Source organism: Xenopus tropicalis, chromosome 6 (genome assembly GCF_000004195.4).
Source record: "Xenopus tropicalis strain Nigerian chromosome 6, UCB_Xtro_10.0, whole genome shotgun sequence".
Lineage (NCBI taxonomy): Eukaryota > Metazoa > Chordata > Amphibia > Anura > Pipidae > Xenopus > Xenopus tropicalis.
The window spans coordinates 86340892-86357339 of record NC_030682.2 but is presented as its reverse complement, the minus strand read 5'-3'; the positions used below and the strand labels follow the sequence as shown (position 1 = coordinate 86357339).

Sequence of the window (16448 nt, the reverse complement as noted above, 5' to 3'; positions counted from 1 at the left end):
TACCTTTTCAAGTTGTGTACAAAGAAAAAATCTCTTTCTGTGATTCAGTGTTCTATGACATGAAAACTTCCAAGTTAGTGAATACATTTTAAGGTGCTGTACACTAAACCAAAACAAGTGGTTTATTTGTTTGTTTGTTTTTAATCGTGCAGCAGAACAAGTGTTAATTTTCCTTGTCTGCAGTATGGGTCTATACACAGAGAAGCTGCCATATATAGCAAACATGAAAAAATAAAGTGGTTTGTATTTATGCCAGATTCTATAGTTACAGACAAGCTGGGGACTTGGGGTTTAGCAAAAAGGGAGCTTTTCATAATTTTAAAGGACCATACTTTAAGGTTAATAAAATAATGTAGATAAAAAATATAGGATTGTTTTGCCCTTGATTCATTAAACCTTCAGCACAAGGTAATGGCTAATTGTTATAACCTGATCTGTTGTTATCCTATCCCAAACCTACCATAACTCTATGCACCTTCTGGTGCCATGTTGGGGACTCCAAGTGAATAGGCACTATGGGAAATAAGATATTCATCCATATTCTACTGGCTAAGTAAACCATAAACATAACCATTTCTTACAAATATGCTATATTTCTCATAAAAGAATATGCCAACATGTATCATTTCGGTGGCAGAGAGTATAAACAAGAGAGAAAGAGATGCAAGCTGTTCAAAACTGTTCACAAATGTAAACTTATAGGAGCCATCTAAAAAACCAACATTTAGCATTTTCCCAGTTTTGCTGATGTTTGTCCATACACGTAATGATTTTCTTTATTTAACACCAATTTCAGTGAGATCCAACAAAACTGCTGAACTATCATAAGGTTGGTGTGCACCAAACAATTGTACATGTTGCGATCTTTCTTCTGACATTGATCAGAAAATTGATTGGCCAGGTTTAAAATTTTTCGTCTTTAAACAATGAAATGCGTCTGTTGATGGGATGGACAGATTTCAAAGAGGCAACTGTACAATACAGCATATATAGTCTTTTATATTGCCCACAGGACAATACAAATTTGTTTGCAGGACCAAATACATCTTGAAAACAGTGTATACAAAAGCTTCAACCAAACATGAAATGGTGATTTTCATTGATGGACAAATGATACTTTTAAATCAATGTTTCACAATCAAGCTCAGTTGTATGATAATGAAAAGATCTCTTACAAAAAGATATCTCCTTGCTTGAAGCTTGTCAGAGCATTTTTCTGCCACTGTTCTATGTTATAATTACACTGCAATCACTTTAACTGCAGCTTTTAATCAAACAAAGCATTAGTATACTACATGTTTCCCATTTTCCAGAATTGCATTTCAAAGACTGTATATTTACATAATGGTCATGTGGAGTCTAGCCATTTTGGAATAAGTTACGTTTAATTATTAAAACAATATTTGCTTTATTGCAGTATAGCAATAGATAAAGCACAGCACTAATTATAAGATGGATTATTAAGTTCACAATAAGAATGTCTTTGTGAAGTCTGGTATTAGCTTGCAAACCACAATCTCCACCCAAACTATAGAAGACACAAATTTCACATACACCTTACTCCTGTTGTCATCTTATATGGTACAAGGACATAGGCAACACTGATGTTTTACGATCATTCTCTTCAGAAGAACACATTTTCTATGCATAAAAAGAAATATTATATTTTGTTTCTTTTGACTTTTTAAAGAAGACAAACATCCTCTGTAACACATTAGAAGTAAAATATAAATACTAATACACAAATACAAGTCAGAATCAAGTGAAGCAAGGTCCAAGGTTTTAACAGTGGCAACACTTACAATGAGCAGAGCTGTTATAATAAATGGGCAAACAAGGCATTTGCCCACTGCCCACCATCAGACCTTATATCTGCAATAAACTTTTGCAGCAGCAGTGGTTATGGCTTAAATAATCAATTTCAATCGGGGTGTCTACATACTTTTAGCCACACAGTGTGCTCTGATGGATCAAAACATGAGGATCAAAACATGATGTCTGTGCTTTGATGCATTTGATGGAGTACAGATTCTTCTTCCACAACACTGTAAGTGCTTTGCTATTTCTTTTGTTGGATATGATTTTGATTAACACCCAGTGGTTTGACTTGTTTGATAGGTAAGTGCTGGTATTCACAACATATGTATGTATGGGACCTGTTATCCAGAATATTCAGGACCTGGGGTTTTCCGGATAAGGGGTCTTTCTGTTATTTGGATCTCCATACCTTAAGTATACAAAAAAATAATTTAAACATAAGCCCAATAGGATTGTTTTTCCTACAATAAGGATCAGTTATATTTATGCTGGGGTCAAGTACAAGCTACTGTTTTCTTATTACAGAGAAAAAAGGAAATCATTTTTTAAAACTAGAATTATTTGCTTATAATGGAGTCTATGGGAGGTGGCCGACCCGTAATTAGGAACTTTCTGGATAACAGATCCGATGCCTGTACTATATGTAAAAGTATTTAAAATTTTAATTCCCTGTGTGTGCTGCATATTACTGCAAGAGGCAACTTTGGAAAAACAAAGTAACGCATATATTTTCCCACTGATGATTTACTTTATTGCCACTGGGAAAGCAGAATATTAATCGTTAGTGGTAGCACAGATTTATTGCGAACGACTAATTTCCTGGTCTGCCAGTACAGTAAATGGCATTTTCAGTCCATCAGATGTAGTGTAGTTCGACAATTGGTATATAAAATATATAAAGAGAACACAAGCAGACCCATTACAAATGACAGAGCCACATACAGCCAAAAGTCCCCACCAAAAGACACTATAATCTATTGGTATTTGCATGCTGATTTATAGTTCTCTTGCATATTGCTTGCTTGCTGAATGAATGAATGAATAAGAAATGTGTTTTACGTTATAACACCATGCCACTTGCCCTTTTTTTGTTTGTAAAGACTGATGGTCTGCAATCAATTTACTGAGCTGAGCAGCCAACTGGTTGGAAAGTCTGCCTTTGCTGCCTGATACAGTGAATGGGATACACATACTCAAGCAGAGAACTAAAGGGTTAAATGGGTACTACTCTTAATTGGTTTAAGGATACAAAACACACTATTTCTAAATTGCACCAATCTCATTAGTTAGAACTTTGAATTCCACACTGGATTTCCATCTACAGTGAATGATTACACCTGTCAGATTCCGCCTCCAGAAAATCTCACACGGATACATAGTTTGTTTGATTTTCAACTTGTATTACAGCAAAACAGCATTTTTAAAATAAATTTGATATTCTACTCTCCACAAAATGTAATGAGTTACTGGTTCCAATTTTCTTAAGCAGACAAACAAAGAACGATCGTTTCATTTATTCTGTCTTAAAACAGATACTGATGTTTGCTGCACATTTGTTACTTTTAGCCTGGTGAAAGTAAAATTACCAGGTCCTCCTATTTGAAGAACTTGAAAATGAATAGCACTCTCCCCTGCTGCCTCAGTGCATCAATTTAATTGCATCAGATCTGTCTGTGTAGCCTGAGTCATACTTACTACTTATGATTCAGTAATTTTTTCTCCTTCCCAGCCCTGTATGATCATTCCAAGAGAAGTGTAATCTTTGTTGGTTTTCTCCGGGAATCCAGAACAACTTCCTATTATTTGAATTTTCCTTGCTCTCTGCACAACCCACATAAAACTGACTGGAAGTTAGCATGACAGAGAACATTATTTTGCATACAATTAAGCCAAGACAAATACAGAAAAAATGCTTGCCATTGATAACAGCATCCAAAACCAAATGCAAGCTTTCTCTGACATTTTAAACAACAGTATTTTCTGAGCAGCATTGGGTTACCAAGTAGTCTGGTTGATTTATAATATGCTAGTTTGATTTAGAAGTATATTCTTAGTTTTTGCAGATACATCCTCAGACTACAATGCACTCATGCACTCTTAAAAACAGGTATGACAACCAATCAGAATGAGTAGATTGTGTTCTCAAATCAGAAAGAACCTGGAATTTGTAAAACCCTAGGTTCCAAGAATTCCAGATATTAGATCCCATACATGTACAGTTTAAAATTTTCTAGAAAATTTTATAGAACTCTGCTCTGTTAAACCAATAACCTGAAATATTCACCCAGGAATCTACAAACCAGATTCCAAAAAAGTTGGGACACTAAACAAATTGTGAATAAAAACTGAATGCAATGATGTGGAGGTGCCAACTTCTAATATTTTATTCAGAATAGAACATAAATCACGGAACAAAAGTTTAAACTGAGAAAATGTACCATTTTAAGGGAAAAATATGTTTATTCAGAATTTCATGGTGTCAACAAATCCCAAAAAAGTTGGGACAAGTAGCAATAGGAGGCTGGAAAAAGTAAATTTGAGCATAACGAAGAGCTGGAAGACCAAATAACACTAATTAGGTCAATTGGCAACATGATTGATAATAAAAAGAGCTTCTCAGAGTTGCAGTGTCTCTCAGAAGCCAAGATGGGTAGAGGATCACCAATTCCCACAATGTTGCGCAGAAAGATAGTGGAGCAATATCAGAAAGGTGCTACCCAGCGAAAAATTGCAAAGATTTTGCATCTATCATCATCAACTGTGCATAACATCATCCGAAGATTCAGAGAATCTGGAACAATCTCTGTGCGTAAGGGTCAAGGCCGTAAAACCATACTGGATGACCGTGATCTCCGGGCCCTTAAACGACACTGCACCACAAACAGGAATGCTACTGTAAAGGAAATCACAGAATGGGCTCAGGAATACTTCCAGAAACCATTGTCAGTGAACACAATCCACCGTGCCATCCGCCGTTGCCAGCTGAAACTCTACAGTGTAAAGAAGAAGCCATTTCTAAGCAAGATCCACAAGCTCAGGCGTTTTCACTGGGCCAGGGATCATTTAAAATGGAGTGTGGCAAAATGGAAGACTGTTCTGTGGTCAGACGAGTCACGATTCGAAGTTCTTTTTGGAAATCTGGGATGCCATGTCATCCGGACCAAAGAGGACAAGGACAACCCAAGTTGTTATCAACGCTCAGTTCAGAAGCCTGCATCTCTGATGGTATGGGGTTGCATGAGTGCGTGTGGCATGGGCAGCTTGCATGTCTGGAAAGGCAGCATCAATGCAGAAAAATATATTCAGGTTCTAGAACAACATATGCTCCCATCCAGACGTCATCTCTTTCAGGGAAGACCCTGCATTTTTCAACAAGATAATGCCAGACCACATTCTGCATCAATCACAACATCATGGCTGCGTAGGAGAAGGATCCGGGTACTGAAATGGCCAGTCTGCAGTCCAGATCTTTCACCTATAGAGAACATTTGGCGCATCATAAAGAGGAAGGTGCGACAAAGAAGGCCCAAGACGATTGAACAGTTAGAGGCCTGTATTAGACAAGAATGGGAGAGCATTCCTATTCCTAAACTTGAGAAACTGGTCTCCTCGGTCCCCAGACGTCTGTTGAGTGTTGTAAGAAGAAGGGGAGATGCCACACAGTGGTGAAAATGGCCTTGTCCCAATTTTTTTGGGATTTGTTGACACCATGAAATTCTAAATCAACATATTTTTCCCTTAAAATGGTACATTTTCTCAGTTTAAACTTTTGTTCCTTGATTCATGTTCTATTCTGAATAAAATATTAGAAGTTGGCACCTCCACATCATTGCATTCAGTTTTTATTCACAATTTGTTTAGTGTCCCAACTTTTTTGGAATCCAGTTTGTAGAAAGTGTGGTCTGTACTGCAAACCTTGGAGTTCAAAGCTGATAATACACAAAAGATAAGCCTGTTTGACTACCCGGGTGGTAAGCAAAAATGGGGTGATCAATCATTTGGTCCACAAGGCAGTGATTGCTCACTTAGACTGTAAGCTCTACAGGGCAGGGACTTCCTTTGCACTGCGTCTTTTACCATGTGGCACTTAATTGTTGTATATTTATGCTAATTATTTATAATTTTGTCTTCTCTGTGTGTATTTTTCAATATTGTAAATTTGTACAGCGCTGTGTATCCTAGAAACGCTTTATTAAGTTATACATACTTACAAGGCCCATAATCGCTTCTATGGTTCTTGACAATGAGACTTTTCCATCATTCCCAACTGATACCGCACTTAACCCCAACCAGATAAAGCCATAGTTTTGACCCCATTTACAAGCGAATAACCTGCATTTGTCAGGAGTAGCCAAAGTCAATGTCATTAGTATGTCTAGTATGGCGCTAGCTGAAAAACCTTGTCATTTGCCATCTAAAATATATTTACAGTTTAATGTATTTTGCGGCGAATATTTTATAACCTTACTTTAACATGACTTTGTGCTCCCAAATTGTATATTTCTGTAGGTTTCACTTCGTTGATTATTTTCACGAGGCAGGTGCTATCAGTAAGATCTCCATAATGCAGCTTCATGTCTGCAGACATTAAGAGAGTGGATTAGATAAACAGAAATCAGGATATACCAATCACATTGCTACAACTTGATGCTAGAAATTATTCTTTTACTGTTTTGTTATTCATCCTTATCCTTTATATAGCACTATCAAGTTACACAGTGCTTCACATTAATTTTTTACCAACAGGAGTATTACAACATTTTATTGGTTGCTATGGGTTGCACCTGGGCAAAATTGGTGCCTTTCATTACATAATCCAATTATTGGTGTCTTTTATTCCATATGGGGGGTAACAGTTTATAACAGAATGTAATATACAATGCTAAGATTACAACAACAGAGCAAAGAGAGTGCTATATGTTGATGGTTAACAAGAGGAGTACTTATATATGATTCCTTTTAGACCTATTAGATCTCTATATGATGGAGTAAGGACACAGGGTTGACTTTACCTAATCCTTCTACCCAATATTTAATGTGGGTTCATTATTCACAGCAAATTGTGCAAAAAGGCAGAGGCTACTATGTGATTGAACATACAGTTTGTTCATAAGAAAATGTCCCTTTCATGCCAGAGAGCTTTAATTTTTAAGGCACCCTATTTTTGAAACTACTTGTTTCTCAATATGAATCAAACTTTTGAAGCCCTAAACCAGCACTCAGAAATTAACTAAATTAATATCCGCCATACAGAAGCCCTGCAGGTACACAATGACATGTATTCTGTTTTGCCTGTTGTCTTTCAAATCCAGTTAGTTTGTAACTTTGCAACGGGATCCTTTTATCATGTTTCTTGTTAATACAATTGCTATTGTTTATTCTCGTTGCATTGCAGTCTTTAAATATTTACTTCTATATAAAACCAAACTTTGAACATGATATGCATTATTATTTATAAATAAAAGAAAACATAACTAGTAAGGCAATTGTTTGTTCTCAAACTAAAAACATTCAGCTCTTTGCAAAGATATTGACTTACTTCCTTCTATATGAGCATGTGGATTCTTGTAGAGATGCTCGATCCTCCCGGTGTTGAAAGAACTTGATCTCCGCACAATGCCATGAACCTGTGAATGACAAATGTAAAACACTGCTTATCCCAAATGAATGACACTTGTTAATGTTCAGAATGTATCATAAAATGCATGGCAGAAGAATAAGAAGTTTTTGTGTCAGTGAAACAACCCACAGAACAAAACTAAAAGCAGCAAAATGATACATACTAGCTTAACAATACTGTTCAATACTGTACATGCTCTTAAAAAATAAATAAAGACAAAGGAGCGCTATTTAATGGCACACATACAATATACAGTAAGGGCAATGAAGCATTAGGGTAATTTTGAGTGGTTTCCTCTCAGTGATTAGTAGCTCTGCAGAAAGATGACAAAATGCTTCAAAGAGTCCCTGTTAACTTTCATGACAATAACCTGCATGGTGCACTCCCTTGTAAGGTGACCAATTTTCAGAAATGTAAGCTACAAAATCACTGCAGGGGCAAATTATTGTAAATGACCCCTTCATTACACTACCCTAAAGTGGTGGAGAACAGCAGAAAACTTACCTGTGCCACCTTCCACTGACTTTGATGGATACCACTTTTCACTGCTGGTACAGGCAGTTCTCATTCCAAAAACACACATGACAACATTAACTAGAAGGTTACCAGTAAAGTCAAATAGGAGATGGCCCAGAGAATGCCCTAACTAGTTCACTGGCAGAATATTCCGTATTATATATATGCAACATCAGCAATATTTCACTTTATTTCACTGTAACACATAATGACAACAGAAATATAATTATGGCATTAGAGTAGTCAATGTAAAGTTATAATTTATATATAAAAGAAAACTATTGCACTGCTTTTACCCATGGTAGCTTATTCATCTGAATATGGATATTTAATATTATGGGAGATGCTATACAGCTGACTCTTTATGAAATACCATATACAGACCTCAGTGAATCAATGTCACTATAGTAATAAAATATTCATGAGAAAGTAGTAGAATGCTTTAATACCTTCATATACACATGACATTCTTTTACAAATGGGAAAATTTGTATATCCAAAAATGGCACATAAAAACTGATAAATTTAATGCACAAATGAGGTTGGATGGCGATTTTCTTGTACATGTAACAGATATGCTATGCAGAAAGCTCCAAAGTACCATTCTCATAGAATCCATTTTAAGACAGCATAAACTAATATTGGTAACAAAACAATCATGTTTTTTTTTTTTTTGTTTTTTTTAATTAGAAATTATTATTTACAACTGGGTAAATTGTGAATGAGAATGGGGTGATTTGCAAATCATTTAAACCCTATATATAATTGCGAAGAGTACAAAGACAATAAATTAAAATGAGACCTGAGGTTCAGTACTGAGAGCATGTTGAAACCGAGAAATGTTTCTGTTTTCTAAAATATATATCCTCATTTTGAATTTAATGCCAGCAACACATTTTAAAAAAGCTGGGACAGGGGCAACAACAGTTATGTAGTGATAAAAAGAGCATCCCAGAAGGGCTGGGTCTCTCAGAAGTAAAGAAAAGAAGAAAACTGCTGTCTGTGAACATAGTTTACCGATGCAAAGAAGAAACTATATATAAACATGATCCAGAAAAACTGCCCCTTTCCCTGATGAATCAAATTTTTTAATTCTTTTGCAAAATCATGGATGCCTCCAGAGGAGAACCATGAGGGCTTGTCATCAGTTCAAAAGCCAGCATCTGTGATGGTATGGGGGTACATAGGTGCACATGGCATGGATAACTGAAACATCTGCAAAGGTACCATTAAGGCAAACATATGCAGATTTTTGAGCAATGTATGCTGACAATGTTTTTTTTGTTCAGGAAAGGCCTAGCTTATTTCAGCAAGACAATGCCAGACTGTATTTAACACATATTACAACAGCATGGCTCCATAATAAGAGAGTCAGGATGCTAAAATGGCCTGCCTTCAGTCCAGACCTGTCACCCACTGAAAACATTTAGCACATTTTTGCAATGCTTACATAGTGTTGTTAAAAGCAGAGACGATGTAACACAGTGGTAAACATGCCCCTGTCCCAACTTTTTTGACTTGTGTTGCTGGCATTAAATTCAAATTGAGCATTTTTTTAATTTTATTTTAGAAAAAAAAATCCCAGTTTCAGTATTTTATATGTTGTCTTAGTATGATTTCCAACTAAATATAGGGTTTAAAGGAGGCCTGTCCCCTTAAAGGAGAAGGAAAGGCCTTTGCCTTTCACTTGGGGGTGCCAAAATGTTAGGCACCCCCAAGTGACTTTGATCGCTTACCTTGTACCCCGGGCTGGTGCCCCTGTTCGGAGAGAACAGCACCAGCCCGGGGTAGCTGCAGCGCTTCCTCCTTCGCTCGCGTGTGCATGCACAGTAGAGTGAAAAGCTGAACTGTAACAGAAAAAAGTCGGCTTTTCACTCTACTGTGCATGCGCCGGACACTGGAATTTGCCAGAAAACAAAGCAGGAAGGAGGAAGCGCTTGCTACAGGTATCCCGGGCTGGTGCTGTAAACTTACAGTCATAGCAAGCAGGCAGCTGCCATTTTGTAAACACTGCTATTAAGACAAGCTAAGCATCATCCCAAAATCTTGTTTATGCTCCACAATCTGGCACCCGATGCCCATACCCGTATACAGGATACATGAATGCAATAACATCTAGGAAGTGCTGAATAGAAAGTGAATGTAAATGATAGACAGCTCAGATTTTAAATACATTCATAACGGGTATGAATGTTTTAATAAAAAAAAATTAAAAATGTTTAATTTGCAAAGGTCTTTTATACAACCTTTTGTGTGTGGGTGACAGGTCCCCTTTAAATGGTTTGCAAATTATTGCATTCTGTTTTATTTACATTTTACAGTGTCCAAACTATTTTAGAAATTTGTTACTTGTAACAATATTGAAATACTATATGGACAGAGTGCAGGGTCAATTGAGAACACAACCATGGAAAAAAATCTCTTCAGAAATCCATGGATATTGCACCCTCCCATTCAAATTAACAGAACATTGTGACATGAACTACTAGTTAAAACAACTTTTATGAAGATAGGGATATGTAAAGTCTTCTGCCTTTGACAAAGCACACTGCAATCAAACAAAATGCATATTAGAAGTATTTTTAGCTTAGATAATGGTAATAAGAAAAAATTCTATATAGATACTAGTAGGAAATCATAGATGTTACATGCTTTCAACTTCTGCAGTTTTAATGATCAGTTCATGAATATTGCCTTCAAATACACACACACCGCTAGGACAGAAACTTCATGCGATCAAATGTGCAGGGAAATCCCTGCTACCCAAGGTTGTAAGCCTCCCAGATACTAGATCCCATATCTGCCTGCATATACTGTATATCTGCTCTCAAACAAATCTCCAGTTGAATTTTCAGTGGTAAGTTACAATTGATATACAAGAGAAAATGGTATCTGTAGATCAGCGTTTTTCAACCGCTGTTCCGCGGCACACTAGTGTGCCGCGAGATGTTGCCTGGTGTGCCGTAGGCAGGGCCGCCATCAGGGGGGCACAGCGGGTACAACTGTCCCGGGCCCGGGCAATTTTTACTTTCAATTTTTACACAGCGGGTACAACTGTCCCGGGCCCTGTCATTGGCTGCGCCCCGTGTGTACGGGTGACGTCATTACGCACGGGGCGCAACGTTATAAAAGGGCCTGTGTGCGGTCGCGTGTAGGCAGAAGTGCAGAGGCGGCGCGCGTGAGGGGAAGATGCTGCTGAAGCCGCCGAAGAGCAGAAGTAAAATGCTGCTGGGCACCAATGTATTAGGGGGGGCCACGGGGCACACTGACTTATGGGGGCACTGCTGCTGGGCACCAATGTACTAGGGGGGCTGGCTCTTGGCACCAATGTACTAGGGGGGCACTGCTGCTGGGCACCAATGTACTAGGGGGGCACTGCTCTTGGCACCAATGTACTAGGGGGGCACTGCTCTTGGCACCAATGTACTAGGGGGGCACTGCTCTTGGCACCAATGTACTAGGGGGGCACTGCTCTTGGCACCAATGTACTAGGGGGGCACTGCTCTTGGCACCAATGTACTAGGGGGGCACTGGTCTTGGCACCAATGTACTAGGGGGGCACTGCTCTTGGCACCAATGTACTAGGGGGGCACTGCTGCTGGGCACCAATGTACTAGGGGGGCACTGCTCTTGGCACCAATGTACTAGGGGGGCACTGCTGCTGGGCACCAGTGTACTAGGGGGGCACTGCTGCTGGGCACCAGTGTACTAGGGGGGCACTGCTGCTGGGCACCAGTGTACTAGGGGGGCACTGCTGCTGGGCACCAGTGTACTACGGGGGCACTGCTGCTGGGCACCAGTGTACTAGGGGGGCACTGCTGCTGGGCACCAGTGTACTAGGGGGGCACTGCTGCTGGGCACCAGTGTACTAGGGGGGCACTGCTGCTGGGCACCAGTGTACTTGGGGGGCACTGCTGCTGGGCACCAGTGTACTAGGGGGGCACTGCTGCTGGGCACCAGTGTACTAGGGGGGCACTGCTGCTGGGCACCAAATCAGTGGGGGGGTGGGTTTATGGAGAAAATGTCCCGGAAAATACTTTCTTTGTGTTTATTTGATTCCTATTCAAGAGAATTACTTTATATATAGTCAATATAGGCACAGAGTTAAATTTTTTAACATTTTCTAATGGTGGTGTGCCTCGTGATTTTTTTCATGAAACAAGTGTGCCTTTGCCCAAAAAGGTTGAAAAACACTGTTGTAGATAACAACTTCAAGTATACTTTTCTTGAATCCTCTTTTATAGACATGTTAAAAGCCCCTGCCAACCCCCTTAAAGATTACTGTTCTTATGTGTTCATGTCCTAAAAAGCACATAGGGTCATCAACTATATACAATGTGATGAAAGTTCTGTTTTAGCAAGGATAAACCTCTGACAATAAATGCAGGGTTGGCACTACAGATCAAGATCACCCAGAAGATATTCAAATAAGCTCTCTGTGGTAGCAGTAATATTTGTTTCCATTCTGTTTTGTTGGCTCCCTTTGAAGGAATGTACCAAGCGAAGAGAAAGCTTGTCAGCTGGTTAATCTGTGACAACATGCATTTATATAAGACATGATGAAAGACAGGATTGTCTGCAGTTAATACAGGTGTAATGTAAACATTGTGACAAGCCAAAATGTGTGCAAACTGGATAATCTGGTTAAGAATGTTAAGATTATGGGATCCTTTAAGAGGGACCTAAATAGATTTAATTTCTATGGTCTTTTATGCAGGTGTGGCATTGGATGGCAATTGCTATTAGTATTAAATTACACTTTATGTGAATCCTATCCATCTAAAGTGCAGAATTTTTTGTTCCTTTTAGATGGCCAGAAGGATCTGTGTGCCTTTTGTTCACACAAGAAAAATGCCAATTACACTGACGATAACAGCAGAAAAAGAGGTAGCATGGATCAACATCATAAGTGCCTACAAAATAATGAGCAGAACAGGGCAATTATTATGATTATTATGGTTATTTTACAGTTTGCAATTTATTGATAACTACACATATTAACAGATTTAACTTCCATAGCTTATTTACCATGGAGGGCCAAAATGCCATGTTCTTTGCACTTTGTTCATTGCCCACTGTCTTGTGTTCTAAATCAAAAATATTTCTGCTGCTGGAATTGAGTGCAAGGAGTTGCACATCACCCTGTAAGAAGTGCTTGTTTCATTCTGTAGTGTTGCATACACAGGAAGTGTGGTAGAAGGGCATCCTCTAAAATGCCCCTAGTTTGGGCGTCATTCAGAAAATATTATTTAATATTGTTGCTCCCAGTGATGGCTCTTCTAAGTCAAAATGTTTCTTGCATTTATGTTGAGTTTACACTAAATGGTATGTGTTACATTCAGGCAAAAATACTGTTTGTATTTACTGTGCATGCAAATATCCCAAAAAATTGTGTTGTTTAAATAACTCAGGGGTTAAATAACGTCGTAGTGATATCAAAGTTTGGAGACTGCCCCCCTAGAATGGGAGCCAAGTCTGAATTATGATGTAGTTTGGGGGGAAAGCCTATTTTCTCTCCAGGGTAAACTTATTTTTTGTCATAAATATTCATGGGACTGAAAGTTGATGTACCAATGATTTCCTATATATGTAAAGTATTAACTTGTTATGAGATGAGAGTGGCCCTGAACACAGATTAGTTAAACTACCAAATTTTTGTTTTGCAAAAATGTCAACAGACATGTCGGTAGTCACACTAACCCCCTTGTCACCTAACCACCAGGACAGTCATCCGCTGTCAGTAATATGTTCCCGAATCCTTATTTACACATTCCACTGAAATGTATAGAAATGTCACTGGAAAGCCTTAGAATCAGTTTGCCAGGGAGCTAATTGATGGATGTAATTGGGGCTTGCTTGTAGTATAATTTCTTGTTTTATATAAAGTACATTTTTATTCAATAGCTCTGTAGAGAGCCACAAATTACATCTGACCTATTTATCTTGCTGTGTAAGTCTAGTGCCAGATGGAGTGGTTTCTTGGCCGAGAAACAACCCCTCAGCTCGCCTCAGACAACTTTGGTGACTGCATTCAAAGGCGCTATGGTAGCTTATGCGCAGACACAAAATGGACTTTGATACCGAAATGCATACTCATGCACTTCCACACTGAAATCCTCTCAGTGTATCTGAACATAGGCTTTTGTAGCTCCTTCGAATGCAGACACCAGAGTGAACTGAGGCGAGCTGAAGGTCTGTTTCTTGGCCTGTGCTGATATGTAGGCTTCTCAGAGGGCTGCAGATTTCTTTTTGATTGTAGGGGACCAGAAAATAAGATTTTTAGATTTTGCCCTGCTTATGAAAGGAATGGCAAACCCATGAAAAAGTTTCATCAGAATAATATACACACCTCATGAGCAGTTTATTTTTGAGCAAATGGCAGGGCAGTTTCTTCTCTATGACTGGATATAATTTAAATAGACTTGTAACCAACAGGACCCTCAACCTGCTGGCATTGGGCCCACTGAAAAGGTAGGGTACAATTATTAATTTACACTACCCACCATAAAAGAAGTAAAGGAATAGCCTTTAGGTAGGGTATATTTTATTACGATCAAGACCTGGGGGAACAAGAGAGTATAGGTACATCAGAACCCACAAACATATTGACCTCTGAATTTTTACAGCACTGACCTACTTTATTTACATATTCTCACCCAATTTTTGTTAACATCCTGGAGGCAGAGTTTAGCATGTTCTTTTTACTACATGCATGCAGGGTGCTTACTGGTTGAACCTGTATGCATGTCTTTATATCACTGTCAAACTGAGGGACCAGGGCAAAAGAAAAAAAAATCCTGGCAGCAAAAGATAAAAAGATATTAGAAATATGAAAACGTGCCCTTGGGTACACTATAAAAAGTATTATAATCTTCATATACAACTTGGCAAAGAATTTTATTCACAACAATAAACGTATCTTTGAGCTCACATTAATACTTTTTTAGAACACTTGCCATTGTGTATTTTACATTTTTACATGTAATATTTATTGTAATCTTTCCTCCTTTTCCTCCTTTGAGAGAACTGGCAGTAAATAGTAAATTGCTTTTTCATATGGTTCCCTCATCAGAAAAAGGGTTGAGTAATTTAAAAAAATGAAAACATGTAATGTCGACTTTGTGGCGTCAAAGTAGGTATGTCTTCCAGGAAGTCATTAGACAAGTGCATGAAATCAAAGAGAGAAAAAGCAAAGGGCCCAAAAAACATTCTAACACTAGAGAGGTTGGGTACTGGGAGAGTTATTTTATTTTCCTATTCTTTAAAAAGTTCACTTACAAAGACACTATGGGGCACATTTACTAATCCACGAATCCAAATTCCGAATGGGATTGGAAACGAAAATTTTGCGACTTTTGTGTCGCCGGCCCGTTTTTTACGGATTTTGCACGATTTTATCATCGCCGTCACGACGTATTTTGCGCAACTTTTTCGCCGCCGTCGAGATTTTTTCATATTGAGCAATTGTAAACGGCGGAAAAACCAATCCGATTTTTCGTGACGCCAGTGAAAAAGTTGCGGAAAATATACGAGAAAGTCATAACGGCGACGAAAAAATTGCGGGACATACAAAAAAGTCGCAGCGGCGACAAAAAAGACGCAAAATACCGATCATTACGAAAAAACGCTTTCGGTCCATTTGTGGATTAGTAAATCTGCCCCTTTGTGTTCTTTTTTTTTTTTTTTTTTTGTAAAGGACTTGAAACTTAGAATAAATAATGTTCAAGTTGGGGCATATTTATCCAATATTGAACAGGATAATCTTGAACTGTTACACATTTTCCCCATTATTGCCTTTAGTCTTCACTTTCTGCAACATATGTTAAAGAATGATTTTTTACACACTGCTACAGACTACACTATAATATACAGGTAAGGGGCCTGTTATCAAGAATGCTTAGGACCTGTTTTCCATACCTTAGGTCTACTGAAAAATCATTTAAAAATTCAAAAAAAAACCATGGGACTGTTTTGCCTCCAATAAGCCGAGTTTTTCAGCACTAAAAATGTGCTGAAAGAGTAACCCTCGGCTTATACTCGAGTATACTGATACTATACTATATCTGATCTGCTGATTCTAGCTCGTTGCGCAATCCCCCCCCCCTAGGAACGGGCGTAAGTGCATGCGCACGCATGTACCCCTCCTCCCCCCGGACGGACGTGAGTTGCTGCCGCCTCTGGATTTGCTCGGTGCAAACAACCACCCGCCCCCACCCCCCCGTGGACGGGCGAGAGTGAGTGCGTTCGTGCGCTGACTCGCTGCTGCCTTTGGATCTGCTGATGTACACGCTTGCGCAATGTACCAGGTACTTTTATTCAATGTATCAGGCAGTGTATTTAATAGTTTGAATAAGAAGGACATCAAAACATGTCATGGATGGTGCTAGACCCATAACTCACCCTTAGATCTTCTCATTAGCTCAGGCAACATCTCTCATTCGTACAATATCTTTCTTACTTCCATTTTACAATCTCACCCATTTATAGGTTGTTC

General features: G+C 38.6%; 1 protein-coding gene across 1 annotated transcript in view; it reads right to left on the bottom strand.

The window, feature by feature from the left end:
- gmds (GDP-mannose 4,6-dehydratase) overlaps nt 1-16448 on the bottom strand; it is a 363184-nt gene that overhangs the window by 286593 nt on the left and 60143 nt on the right. The window contains 2 exon segments of the mRNA NM_001037253.1: nt 6287-6396; nt 7358-7445. Coding sequence (NP_001032330.1) covers nt 6287-6396; nt 7358-7445 — 198 coding nt within the window.